The following is a 14,277-nucleotide window of genomic DNA, read 5'->3' as shown; positions in this document are numbered from 1 at the left end:
CGAGCCCCAGGCTGCTGCAGGGCCTCCACCCGACGCCTCTGTCCACATCGTCCCGCAAACCGACATCCCTTTCCTCACCCCGCCACCTTCGTGCCCTGGGTCACCTCTCACAGCTGACCTTGAAGACGTGCAAGGCAAGACCCCGGTTCACTCTCCTACCGGCCCTTGCTCCTTGCGCCCGACGTCGCCGGCTCCCTCCTCTACAGTTCTCCGGTCTTCGGGAGACGAGCAGAGGCCGGGCTCGGCGGCCCCTTCTACAGGCTCCAGCCCGCAGGTCTTGTTGCATCCGGCTGGGGACAACGTGAACGCAATGGGACATTACACGATTATTAGCCAACATTCCTATTTCTACCCTTAAGATGGAAAGAAGGCTTTTGATGACTCAGCTGAAGCAGGTGGGATCTGGGACACTGCCGCGAGGATCTTTTGTGGTGATGTCCAAGGGCTGGGACAAGCACAACCAACTTCTTTGTGCAAGGTTAGAAGCCAACCAAACTCCAAACCATTTGGAGAGATTAATGAATACAAAGTCCTATCAAATTGGATAGGTACATGGATAGGAAAGCTTAGAGGGATATGAACCAAATGCAGGCAAATAGGGCTAGCTCAGCAGGGGCATCTTGGCTGCCATGGAAGAGTTGAACTGAAGAGCCTGTTTCCGTGCTCAGTGAATCAATCAGAGATATTCCCCTTGTCCTAGCCATTCCTTGCCCAACACCTCTACAACTTAAAACACATTTGTTTTCTCATTTTGCCAGTTCTGACGAAGGTTCTTCGAGGGGCAACCTTTTCACTCAGAGGGTGGTGGGTATGTGAAATGATGCAGTTGAGGCTGATACGATAACAACATTTAAAAAACATTTGGACATGGATAGGAAAGGGATATGGGCCAAATGCAAGTGGGTGGGACTAGCTTAGATGGGAATCTAAACATTAACGAGTTGGGCCAAAGGGTCTAATTCTGTTCTGTATGACTATGACAAACATTAATCACTGTTCCCAAGAGTCCACCTTCATTAAATGGTTTCTCATTTGAATATAGAAATTGATAAAAAGAATATTTAGAAACAAGGAACTGCAGATGCTGGTTTACAAAAGAAGATAGAAAGTGCTGGAGCAACTTAGCAGGCCAGGCAGCATGTCTGGAGAACATGGTTGACGTTTTGGGTCAGGAGCCTTCTTCAGACTACAGAAAGAATATTTGTTGAAGGAAGAAGGGTCCTGACCCAAAACATCACCTATCCATGTTCTCCAGAGAAGCTACCTGACCCGCTGAGTTACTCCAGCACTTAATCTTTCCTTGGCAACTCTGCAGTTCCTTGTTTCTACATCCTGCATCATTTCAATCCAGTACAGGATTTAGCCGGGTTCACTGTTGACTTCTGAATAAGCAAACTTGCCGAGAGCAATCTAACTAGCACGACCTGCTGAGGAGACTTGGCTGGATACCTCAATGTGAACACACAATTCTTCAGATGTTGCAAAATCTTGACCTGAAACATTAACTTCAGAAGCTGAGTGCTTACAGCATTTTGTTTGTTCCCTCAGCTGCTAATGGGATCAGGTGCATAACTTTCACATTTGTGCAAACAAAATGCAACTAAACCACGCTCCTGGCCTGAATGGAACTTACCTTGGTTTAGTTTAGAGAAACAGCACAGAAACAGGCCCTTTGGCCCTCCCAAGTCCAAACTAACCAGCGATCACCCCGTACACTAGCACGAGCCTACACAGTAGGGACAATTTACAATTTTTACCAAATCCAATTAACCTTCAAACCTGTTTGGCTTTGGAGTGTTGGAGGAAACTGGAGCATGTGGAGAAAACACACATGTTCACAGGGCAAACTTACAAACTCCATACAAACAGCACCCGTGGTCAGAATCAAACCCAGGTCCCTGGCACTGTAAGGTAGCAACTCTACCGCTGCGCCACTGTGCCGCCATGTAGCTGCAGAATTTTGCTCAGTAAAATGAAGTGTGCTGTTAAACTTTACGTAGAATATTCCATTGCACAGGATAATAATGTAAACCAAAAATGTCAGATGCCAGAGGCTTGGATTAGCTTTATCAACAGTATCTTACAATCATTTAGCAGAGAGTGTTATAACAGAAGATTATAAGGAAAAGGATATATTACACATTCAGTTAATGATTGACAATAATATTTTAGCCCAAATATCACACACCACACACTCCCATGTATTTGTACAGCAGGACCAACTCCACTTCTTAGAAATGTGGTCAAGTCTCCCAATTTAGCCGGTCAGCTGACACACACTACGTCAACCCATCTAGAGAAGACAGCCTTCAGTCTGACTTGGATATCATTTAGCCTTTAAGACTGGTACCAGGGTCAGAAAATACAGCCGGGTGGCTCAGATCAGAAAGCACCTGAGAAAATGAAATCCGTTTGCATTCCACAGGTGCCCGTGCATTGTAGGCACCCACCATTAGTTAAATATTACAGAGGGAAACTTGTACAAACATGAATACGGAGCCTGGAGCCTCCGAATTCTCAGGCTGGTTTCGTTCCAGTGCAATGACTCTCGTTGTTTAGAAAGTAGAAAATAAAACTAAAGGACCAACTTTAAAAAAAAAATTCCTATAACATTTCTCGTTGACAGCAATTTGAACTTTTCTTCCTGTGTTTCGAGCTCCGTAAAAACAAACTCATTTGAGTGATTTGAGTCCAGCAATCCATAGCTGTTCCGCGATGAGAGTAAAGGGACATCAGTTAACGATGTCCTCACCAACAGTATCTTCCCTACAAAATAATACCAGGGATTTTAACTTTGGTGCAAGTTGTCCTTTATCTAAGAACAATGTGTGCTTCTTTCCCATCCTTCGATTTTAAATGAAGTCCCGTGACAAGATGATACTCTCTCCGGATGAAGGCATAGAAATAATCAGAAACCAACAGAATCTGTGGAGGAACATGAGACACAGCCAGTCATCATATCAGTGTTAAATAACAATGACTCAAACTGTCTTGTAGTGAGTTTATAAAAACTCCTGTAAAGTGGTAGACACTTAATTTCTGTGTTCGACTGAACTATTGCAGACATGTGGGACAAGTCTTTTTTTCATGTGCCTTGAACGTGCTGCCAGGGGTAGTGGTGGAGGCAGATACCATATTGGCGTTTAAGATGTTTTTAAATAGGCATGTGGCTATGCAGGGAATGGAGGGATATGGATCATGTGCAGGCAAATGAGATTAGTTTATCTTGGCATCATGTTCAGCACAGGCATTGTGAGCCGAAAGGCCTATTCCTGTGCTGTACTGTTCTATAAACAGGGGAGCAGGGTGGCAAGGCTGGTAGAGCTGCTGCCTTACAGCACCAGGGACCCGGGCTCGATCCTCACCTTGGGTGCTGTCCGTGTGGAGTTTGCATGTTCTCCCTGAGACACACATGGGTTTCTCCAGGTGCTCCGGTTTCCTCTCACATCCCAAAGGTGTGAGGGTTTGTAGGCTAATTAGCCCTCTGTAAATTGCCCAGAGTGTGCAGGGAGTGGATGCAAAAGTGGGGTAACTTAGAACTGGTGAAAACAGGTGATTGATGGTCGGTGTGGACTTGATGGGCCGAAGGCTGCGTCTCTAAACTAAACTAATCCTATGCCTAAAACAAAATGGACCCATGTACACTTAGAGGTTTTTGACCATCATCTATAGCAATATATATTATATTATGCTATATTACATCTATATTATGCTTTGGCATTACTAATGACAGGCAGGATTTAGAGGTCAATTCGGGTATAAAATTATAAGCTGTTACCGACTCAACCAGAATGATTATTTTTTATTTATTTTTTCTCCATTTCTGAACAATGCATTGCTAGAAATGCAGACGAACAGACCTGCTCTGCTGTACATATTGATCAAAAACAGAGTCCACATGAGATGTCACTACACCAGTCATCCTGACCTGGAGAGGCACAACAGCCTCTGACCTGAGCCCGATCCTTCTTTCAGCATGTACACCTGCCTTGATCCTGATGGGGACACGAGGAACTGCAGACGCTGGCATCTTGCGCCGTACACAAATAGCTGGAGTAACTCCGTGGATCAGGCACCATCAGTCTGAAGAAGGGGCCTGACCTGAACCTTTGCCTATCCATGTCCTCGAAAGATGCTGCTTGACCGGCTGGGTTTCTCCAGCACTTTTTGATCTCAACGCATGCAGTTGGATCCTGTCGGACGCAGCTTGATGGCCATGGTCTGGCACAGGTCAAGTACCGTCCCACTTAGTTTCACTGTTCGTTTCCACTTGTTCTCACCTTCTCCACAGCCTACAATGGACCATAGTGGGCTCCGTCCTTCCTTGATTATCGTTGCTGGCTTTGATTTGTTCTTTGTACCTTTTCACACCTCTAGTTTCCCTTTCCCCTGACTCTCAGTCTGAAGAAGGGTCTCGACCCGAAACGTCACCTATCCATGTTCTCCGGAGATGCTGCCTGACCCGCCGAGTTACTCCAGCATTTCGTGTCTATCTTTGGTGTAAACCAGCATCTGCAGTTCCTTCCTACACCCTTCTTGAAATGCCATCTTACATGAGGCAAAGATGTTGACAATTATTACCCAATTTACGCAGGCAAACCCATTCAGACATCAGTGCAAATAGTACATATTTACTAATTACGGACAGCCCCCACAAAAAAGGGGGAGGGGTGTGACGGTGGCTGCGTTCCTTGAAAACAGCCTACAACGTGATTTTCTGTAACCAAAAGCCATGTCATCTGTGCCTACACTGTTATCAAGCGACCAAACCATCCGATCACCAGTTAGAGAGCGGCCCTGACCTCCCGTCTACCTCACTCGAGACCTTTATACGGAGCGCATTGGACTTTATCTTGCACTAAATGTTGCCCCCCTTCATCCTGGATCTGTACACTTTGAACAGCTTGACTGTATTCATGTAGTCTTTTCTTTGACTGGATAGCACTTAACAAAAAAGCTTTTCACTGTACATTTGGTACACATGACAATAAAGTTAAACTAAACTAAGAAACACAAACTGAACAAAAAAAAGTAAAATTTGCCCTTTTTTTTTTAAACCTCTTTTCTGCCGATATAAATTCCGTGAATGCAAATATTGTTCTGTATCCCAAAACCTTGGTCAGTGACTTGTGAATTCTGTAAGGGAGGATTTCCGTTACCTCTATGGGCATAACGCGGGGCTGTGCTCTTACCTGGCCAACGTTGAATACCAAGGTAATGGCGTAGTAGAAGTTGGAATTTGCACTCCCAGAATAGATCCACAGATGCCATAAAACTGGGAACAACACCGATGAAGCGATCAACATGCACGATACCACAAAGATGTTCCGAAGGACTGAAAAACACAAACAATTTTATTCAGCTTCTTTATTTTCATTTAGTTTAGTTTAGAAATACAGCAAGGAATCTGATGCAGCGAGTCAGTCAGTACTTACATCGGTAAAGGTGATTCCACATGGGTAGGAAGGCCATATACAACGCAACGTCACCCACGGTAGGGTAAGACTTAAAAATCGCAATGATTGCAAGCTGAACGAACATGAAGAACATGGGGTGGTCTCTGCAAAAGGTATAAAGAGAAGCCTTTGTGTGAGCTTGTGAGCATTGTTCAGCATGTACCCAGTGGCCAAAGGGCGTTTCCATGCTGTATCTTACAAACGAGCAATTCAAACACTGCATATAAGGTATAAAAGTGTGAAAACACACACCTCCAGATCCAGGGAGATTCTTCCCAGCTGTTATCAGGCAACTAAATCATCTTACCAACAACTAGAGAGCAGTCCTGAGCTACTATCTACCACATTAGAAACCCTCGGACTATCTTTGATCGGACTTTACCTTGCACTAAATGTAATTCACGTTATTCCCTTTTTCATGTATCTGTACTCTGTGGATAGCTCAGTTTTTAATCATGTATTGTCTTTTCACTGACTGGTCAGCACACAACAAAGGCTTTTCACTGTACCTGGGTGCACGTGACATTAAACAAAACAAACTAAATAGCCAGAGTTACAAGCCACACGCTGTAGTCAATTTGTAACGTTAGCTTCCCAGCGAATGACGTGATGCTTTATTAATCTGGTAATAAATCGAATCAAAATAATCTTGCAAATAAACTTGCATTTGAGTGATGCAGCCTGAAATATGAAGAATCATTTGATTACATTTAAAGAGAATTTCTTGTAACCAATTTTATGTTGATTTGTATGTGCTCTACTCAATGCCTTATCAATGTTGAAAGACCTGGATAGGATATAGACAATAGGTGCAGGAGTAGGCCATTCGGCCCTTCGAGCCAGCACCATCATTCAATGTGATCATGGCTGATCATTCTCAATCAGTACCCCGTTCCTGCCTTCTCCCCATACCCCCTGACTCCGCTATCCTTAAGAGCTCTATCTAGCTCTCTAGAATATATTTAGAGGGTTACTAGACCAAGTGGACCTGTTGGGCCCAAACCTCTCCTGCATTGGTGCAGCACCTTCTCCTCCCCCCCACCCTCCCTCACTCCCCCCTCCCTCCCTAGGAGATAGATTTAAACTTTAAAATGTGAATAACTTAAAAAATATAACACCGATTTCAATGAAACTTCTTCCATTAGCACCAAAGAATCAACGGTGAGTAAGGTGGACCTAAAATTGTCGCGCTACCGTGTACCGTTTTGGCTGTAGTTCAGGAACAAACAAACAAACAAACGAGAGCTTTAATATATAGATGAGCCAAGTGTGGGTGGTGGGTGGGACTAGTGTAGATGGGGCATGTTGGTCGGCGCGGGCAAGTTGGGCCGAAGGGCCTGTTTCCACGCTCTATGACGTCAGGATTAGCACCAGGTTTGTGTTGATTTAATTGATTTCAGTCACAGCAGAAACATAATCTGACCACAATTTAATACTGTACACATAAATTTACAAGAGTTTGAGTGGGCTATTCTTGTTTTCCTTATTAAGTTATCCTTTCCATCAATAGAACAAATTAAAAGTAGAGGTTAAGAAGCAGGTCAATGGATCCATTCATGATAAATAAAACACAAGAGATTTTAATTTCCACCGCTAATATTCTAGAATGCTTCCTAATTACACACTCACTGAACCAGATTCTCAGTGTAAGTGGATAGAAAAAAAGTGGACCAGAATTTAGGGTTTTTCATAGTTGTAGCATACTCTAAAGTATATTATGGTTGTGCAAGTGCTTTTGAAGTGTCGTTACTGTTGAAATGTCCTTGAAGGGGGACTGCACTTGCAAGTCCACAAGCAAGGTGGAACACACGCGCATCACTGCATTTCATGAAATGTGCTGTCCACAAAGTGGCTGCTAAAATGTTAACAGTGCCAATTGTTGTACAGGTCCACCACCGAATTTCTGGCACCCTTGGTTCCAGAGCCTTTCTGGATTATCAATTTTGCCGACGGAGGTCACGGGCTCCGAGAGGAGTCCGACGGTTCCGGAACTGCCCGCTTAGGCCGCCCAGGGGCTGAGGTACCAGCTCGCAAAGTCAGCCACGGAAGTCGGCTATGGGAACGGATCTGCCTGCTCCGGCCGGGCCGGAGTTCCAGAGCCCTGGCCGCAGGGAGCAAATTCAACCGCTGATCGACCTGGGAAATCGAGATGAGGTCGATATCGGCCGCCTCGCCCGGCTTGAGAGCCACATTTTGCGGGGGGGGGGGGGGGGGGAGGGATTTCAAGTGCGCTCTCATAATTCAATCCGGATTTAAACTAAACTAAGATGTTGCCTGCCTTGCTGAATATTACCAGCAAATTTGTGGGGTTTTTAAGAACAAAAGTGGAGCTAGCATTCTAAATAGTAATAAAGGAAATCTTACCTTAATTTCACGGCTAATGGAAGAGTATAGAAGAATACGTTGATTTGAAATACACACACAAAAAACAAGCGGAAATGTTCAAACATCTCAGCAAAGAAGTACCAAAATAATCCAATATTTGGTGTAAGATCTGGAACGGAAAGGCTAGAAGAAACAGAAGATTTAGTTTAGTTTAGAGATGGAGCATTGAAACAGACCAGTAGGCCCACTGTCCACAATGACCATCACTAGCCTCCCCAATGACTTGTTCATTCTGGTCCTATGTTATCAGGTAGACGCACTGTAGGGGAATCAAGAACCAGTGGACATATATTTAAGGTGAGGTAGTAAAGATTTAATAGGAATAGGAACTTGAGGGGTAACTTTTTCACACAAGGGTGGTGGGTGTGTGGAACGAGTTGCCAGAGGAAGTAGTTGAGGCAGGTACTATCGCAACGTTTAAGAAACATTTAGACAGGTACATGGATAGGACAGGTTTAAAGGGATATGGGCCAAACACAGGCAAGTGGGACGAGTGTAGATGGAACATATTGGCTGGTGCGGGCAAGTTGGGCCGAAGGGCCTGTTTCCACGCTGTATGACTCTCGGACACTTCCTCATCCACTCCCTACACACAAGGGGGATTTACAGCGGTCAATTCACCTACAAATGCACACGTCTTTGTGACGTGGAATTTAGATGGAAAAGATTTCTTCACAATCAGATGCACAATGATGATGCTTAATAAACCATTAATTTTCATTAATTTCATCTTTTCTAACCAAACAGAGGGAGGCCATTCAGCCCATTGAGTCTATGCTGCCATTTGGAGCAATTCCATTCACTACTAGCCTCCCCAATGACTTGTTCTCTCTCACCTGCTCATTAACTTCATCCAGATTCTCCAACCCGATACCTACACTGGGGAAAACTTATAGACAGCAATTCACCTCTCAACCAACATGTTGTTTGGGATGTGGGGACCCACGTGGTCACAGGGGGGGATATTGAAACTCTACACGGACAGCACCAGAGGTCAGGATCAAGCCCAGATTGGTGGTGGTGTGAGGCAGCAGAGCTACCTGCCGTGCAAATGAGCTGCCCAGAGAACGTATGGAAGAAGCACTCCTGCTCGTCCTAACCCATAAGGCACAAGGATTCATTCCTCCCCAGCTTCTTTTAGCTGCAACGTGTTAAGCAGTTTGCAAAACTGTGCTTAAAAACAAAATCATTATTAAAACGAAGGCTGGAAACTTCTACAAATGCCCACACCATTCTTTCTGGAACTAGAACCAGATAAAATAGAAAGGTTTAAAAAAAATTTGCATGTGAACGTACGACAAGTGCGGCAGCACAGTGGCGCAGCGGTAGAGTTGCTGCCTCACAGCGCCAGAGACCCGGGTTCGATCCTGACTACGGGTGCTGTCTGTACAGACTTTGTACGTTCTCACCGTGATCTGCGTGGGTTTGCTCCGGGTGATCCAGTTTTCTCCCACACTCCAAAGACGTACAGGTTTGTTGGTTAATTGGCTTCGGTAAAATAGTACGTTGTCCCTAGTGTGTGTAGGACAGTGTTAGAGTGTGAGGATCGCTGGCCCTCGCGGCCTTGGTGGGCCAAGGGGCCTGTTACCGTGCTGCATCTCTAAACTAAACTAAAAGACCCAACTCATCTGCTTTTATAAGTGCGATAAATGAAAGGGAGTGAGGAAAGGGTTCTGGATGTCTAACGAAAAAAGTGACACCATGTACCTTGGATCAGGTAAGCATATCGGTAGATTGACGTGGTACCCCTGCCATTTGAAGTGCAGGCTTAACTATGATGGAGCAGCTATAAATGTGAGGGTAAGACATTTCAAGTATGAGAATTTCTGTGGTTTGGCTGGGGTGTAGGGTGGGCCTACTTTAGAAAGTTCACTTTGTTCCCATTATCTCCGCACAGGTAAATTAACTGTAAAAGTTCTTGGCCACTCGTTTTATGATTTATCAGAGGTTTCATCTCTGTTCCATTACCTTTCAACTTTGGACAGTAGCTGTTTACTACACACCACCCTCCTTTTAATTTAGTTTAGTTTAGAGGTACAGCACAGAAACAGGCCCTTCGGCCCACCGAGTCCACACCATCCATCGATCACCCGTTCACACTAGTTCTGTGATATCCCTCTATCACCTCCATTCACTACACACAAAAGACAATTTAACAAAGGCCAATCAACCTGCAAACTGGCACATCTTTGGAATGTGGGAGGAAACTGGAGCACCCGGAGGCAACCCGCATTCTCCACACAGGTCAACGTGCAATCTCCACACAGACAGCACCCGAGGTCTGGATCGAAACCGGGGTCTCTGGCGCTGTGAGGCAGCAGCTCTACCATTAAATCAAAGCTTAAAAAACCTTGGATAGCAAGTTGTGTAAAGTGATTATTTCAGAAATTGAACTTTAGTTTCAGAATAATTTTTTTGCAAGAAAAACTCACATGAAGCCGTATGTTGAGGGAATGAAAGTCCACGAACTCAGCAAGAAAAACGACAAGCATAAGCTGATGAGCAAACAGCCGGTAAACATGACTGCGTATTTGACCAAATAGAATAGGAAAGCGGTACTGTGGAGGCTCACCGTTAGATGTTGCTTCTGTAGGAAGAGGAAAAGATTATCACCATGTATATTTTGATGCATTTCAAATGATTCTTAATCACTCTTTTTCTCTCAACCTTTAAAAACATTGCCTTCGCTCACAGTGATGGGTATTTAGCTGAAGTGCTGCTGTTGCTTGGAGCTCCTCTGACTGTGGTGCAGCAGTTAGAGAAAGAATGAACCTCCCTATAATTCACTCGGGACATGCCTTAACTTCAACCTTGGATCTTGCATTAGTTAATAATTCGCAGAGGATGGTTACATCCTTAAGATGGACTTTAATAAATATATCTTGCAAGGAACTACTGCTTGCCATTTTCCTAAACCCATCTACATTTTGGAACTCAGTGACACAATACACAATCAGTAAGGCAGCACCAATCTGTTTTCTAGCAAGTATTTTCAATGTCATTGATGTTATAGTCAAAAGATACATTTAAAAATGTCTCATAAAAGTCTTATCACCCAGAGGGTGGTGGGCATACAGAATAAGCTTCCAGAGGAGGTAGTTGAGGCAGGTATTATAACAACAATTGAAAGACATTTGGACAGGTATATGGATAGGAAAGGTTTAGAGGGATATGGACCAAACAGGCAGGTGGGACTAGCATCTTGATCAGCATAGACAAGTTGGGCCAATGGGCCTGTTTCCATGCAGTAAAACTCTATAGCTCCACAGATTCAGAAACTGTAGCTTCCCGAAGTAATTGACGTTCATAAGGAAACCATGCGGGTTCTTGATGTCAGCAGATCTCAGCAAGTTATTGTGACTCTAGGAATCAATGGCAGGCAGAGCAGAAGATATCATGTCCCGGCCTGATCCATGTTAGGCCCAGCTAATCCTCAGATAAATGCATTTTCCAGCAGGAGTACAGAATATCATCTGGAATAGAACCGCTGCCCGCTTGTCCAAAAACAAGGAGACAATTACATCGCATTCATCCTTTGACAAAACTAGCTAACTTAAATCAATCCCGAGATCTGCTGAAGATGCAAGAGACTGCAGATGCTGGAATCTACAACAAAAAATAAAATGGCTAAAATTCAGCGGGTCAGGCAGCATCCATGGATGGAAATGGACAAATGACGTTTCAAACCATTTTCAGATGCTGTCCAGCCCACAAAGTTCCTCCAGCAATTTGTTTTTCGCCCAAGATATTCTTGGCAATGCATAGCTGCAGTACCTCAGCACACAGATTTAATATGTAACATAATAACAGAGATTTACACTCTCACTATGGCATTCCCTTTTAAAATCAATTGTCTGCTCTACCCATGCCAGATATTTGAAAATCAAGTGCATTAAACCTAGAAGACCTTTAGTACATGGATACATGGTTCAATAACCTTTCCACAAAATACTGACTCAAGTTTGTACAAGGGGCCATTCCTGGGGAGTTAGTGTGCTGACAAGCAATTTGATCGGCGAGTAGACAACACAGTGAAGTCCGTTTCTCTCCTTTGCAATGCAGCAGGGCCGAGATATTGGACTTGACCGAGCTCTCATCTGCATGTACAGACCACATTGCATTGATATAAGGCGATAACTGCAGATGCTGGTACAAATCGAAGGTATTTATTCACAAAATGCTGGAGTAACTCAGCAGGTCAGGCAGCATCTCAGGAGAGAAGGAATGGGTGACGTTTCGGGTCGAGACCCTTCTTCAGACAGATGTCAGGAGGGCGGGATAAAGGAAGGATATAGGTGGAGACAGGAAGATAGAGGGAGATCTGGGAAGGGGGAGGGGAAGAGAGGGACAGAGGAACTATCTAAAGTGGGAGAAGTCGATGTTCATACCACTGGGCTGCAAGCTGCCCAGGCGAAATATGGTTACCCACCATGACCTCAGAGATGGGTTATTTGTTGTCCTTTCGGAAGGGAATTGTCCACATTGAAAACCCTGTCAGTAATAACATGAGGCTACGATTAAAAGTAAATCACCTGTGCAAGGTATAGCACTGCTGGGGCAAACAATGCAACAGGATATAGAGATTGGTATGCAGCCAAGGCCAAGAATATCGCACTAATAAAGGCACTTCCTGAAAACAGAAAACAAGTCAGTTCAAGTCAAGACAATTAACAGCAGCAGATAACTTTAAAATGCTGCCTTATTGAGCAACACATTACATGCAAAGACAAAATTCATTATATAATGAGGACAAGTTTTCAAAGGATTGACTGAAAGGTTCACTGAAAATAGGCCTATCAAAATTATTAGCAAACTTACAATACAGCATTTTCCATTCTTGTTTCAGATTCGTATTTTATTTTCCTTTTTAGCAAAATTAGACTTTTAAATCAAAATATGAAATTGGATTATATATTTCTCATTATAATTTCCCCATTTTCCTTCCAAATCTCACGGTTCCTTGGTTTACTGGGTGATTTTTCAGCTCAGCTCAGCTGAAAGAACATTTGTGTCTTGTGAGTTTGAAAGGCAAGTGGTAGCAGGCTAATTGCATGAGGAAGAAGCTGCAATCAAGGCCAATCCCCGTTGCCCAAGAGACCGGCAGCTCTGGATGTAATGGAGGGAGCCCTGGTTGAACAAAATAGCTTAAAGATCAAATTCTTGTAGCAGTAGAGATGACAAAGGATCACAAATTTAAGCAGCAAATGGCAACATTTTATAACATAAAAGGTCATTCTGACTATTGAGACTGTGCTGGCTCTCAAATCAATCCTATCAAGCAAGCCCTATTAAGACTACTGCAACTCCCTATACACTGGGATCAGCCAATCTTCCCTGTCCCGCCTGCAACTGGTCTAAAACGCCGCAGCGAGACTCCTGACGGGTACCCGTAAAATGGACCACATCACGCCGATTCTGGCCTCTCTCCACTGGCTCCCTGTACGGTACAGAATCAACTTCAAGCTCCTCCTATTCACATACAAAGCCCTAAATGGATATTCCCCCCCTACATCAAAAATCTTCTAACCCACCTCTCTAACTCCAGGTCCCTCAGGTCGGCCGACTTGGGGCTACTCACTATCCCGCGGTCTAGGCTTAAGCTCATGGGTGACCGCGCTTTTGCGGTTGCAGCTCCTAGACTGTGGACAGCATCCCTCTCCCCATCAGAACTGCCCCCTCCATCGACTCCTTTAAGTCCAGGCTCAAAACCTATTTCTACTCCCTAGCGTTTGAGGCTCATTGAGGAGGCGCTGTGAACTGTTTTGTATGTGCTGTTATGTTTGCGTGCTACTGTATGTTTCATTTTTTCCTTAGTACCTAATCAGATGTACAGCACTTTGGTCAACGTGGGTTGTTTTTAAATGTGCTATACAAATAAAATTGACTTGACTTGACATTTTCTATTCAATTTTGCTGTAACGTATCCTCCCTTGCATGTCCACCATTCTCCTCCTCACCCCCCCCCCCCCAACTTCCTTCAAAGGCTTAGGAAGTTGGGCATGTCCCCAACAACTCTCACCAACTTTTTGCCGATGCGCCATAGAAGACATTTTGTCAGGATGCATCACAGCATTGTTTGGGAACAGCTCCATCCAAGACAGTGAGAAATTGCAGGGAATTATGAACGCAGCCCAGACCATCACACAAACCAACCTCCCTTCCATTGACACCATCGATACTTCACGCTGCCTCAGCAAGGACACCAGCATAATCAAGGACCAGTCTCATCCCGCACACTCCCTCTTCTCCCCTCTCCCATTAGGCAAGAGGTACAGAAGTGTGCAAACGCACACCTCCGGATTCAGGGACGGTTTCTTCCCAGCTGTTATCAGGCAACTGAACCATCCTCTCAACAACTAAAGAGCGGTCCTGAGCTACCATCTACCTCACTGGAGACCCTCGGACAATCGTTAATTGGACAGTACTGCACTTCATC

At 44.4% G+C, this 14,277-nt stretch overlaps 1 protein-coding gene across 1 annotated transcript in view; it reads right to left on the bottom strand.

Annotated features, from left to right (window-relative positions):
* Positions 1-2,047: 2,047 nt before the first annotated feature.
* pigu (phosphatidylinositol glycan anchor biosynthesis, class U) overlaps positions 2,048-14,277 on the bottom strand; it is a 33,446-nt gene continuing 21,216 nt past the window's right edge. Inside the window, exons 7-12 of the mRNA XM_078418775.1 lie at positions 12,374-12,471; positions 10,274-10,428; positions 7,821-7,964; positions 5,436-5,560; positions 5,193-5,335; positions 2,048-2,925 (exon numbers count right to left, since the gene is read on the bottom strand). Of these exons, the coding sequence (XP_078274901.1) occupies positions 2,812-2,925; positions 5,193-5,335; positions 5,436-5,560; positions 7,821-7,964; positions 10,274-10,428; positions 12,374-12,471 (779 nt within the window). The 3' untranslated portion in view covers positions 2,048-2,811. The remainder of the gene's footprint in view (positions 2,926-5,192; positions 5,336-5,435; positions 5,561-7,820; positions 7,965-10,273; positions 10,429-12,373; positions 12,472-14,277) is intronic.

This window comes from Rhinoraja longicauda, chromosome 22, assembly GCF_053455715.1.
Source record: "Rhinoraja longicauda isolate Sanriku21f chromosome 22, sRhiLon1.1, whole genome shotgun sequence".
NCBI classification, from domain to species: domain Eukaryota; kingdom Metazoa; phylum Chordata; class Chondrichthyes; order Rajiformes; family Arhynchobatidae; genus Rhinoraja; species Rhinoraja longicauda.
The sequence above is the reverse complement of the archived record's forward strand: the minus strand, read 5'-3'. Positions and strand labels throughout refer to the sequence as shown.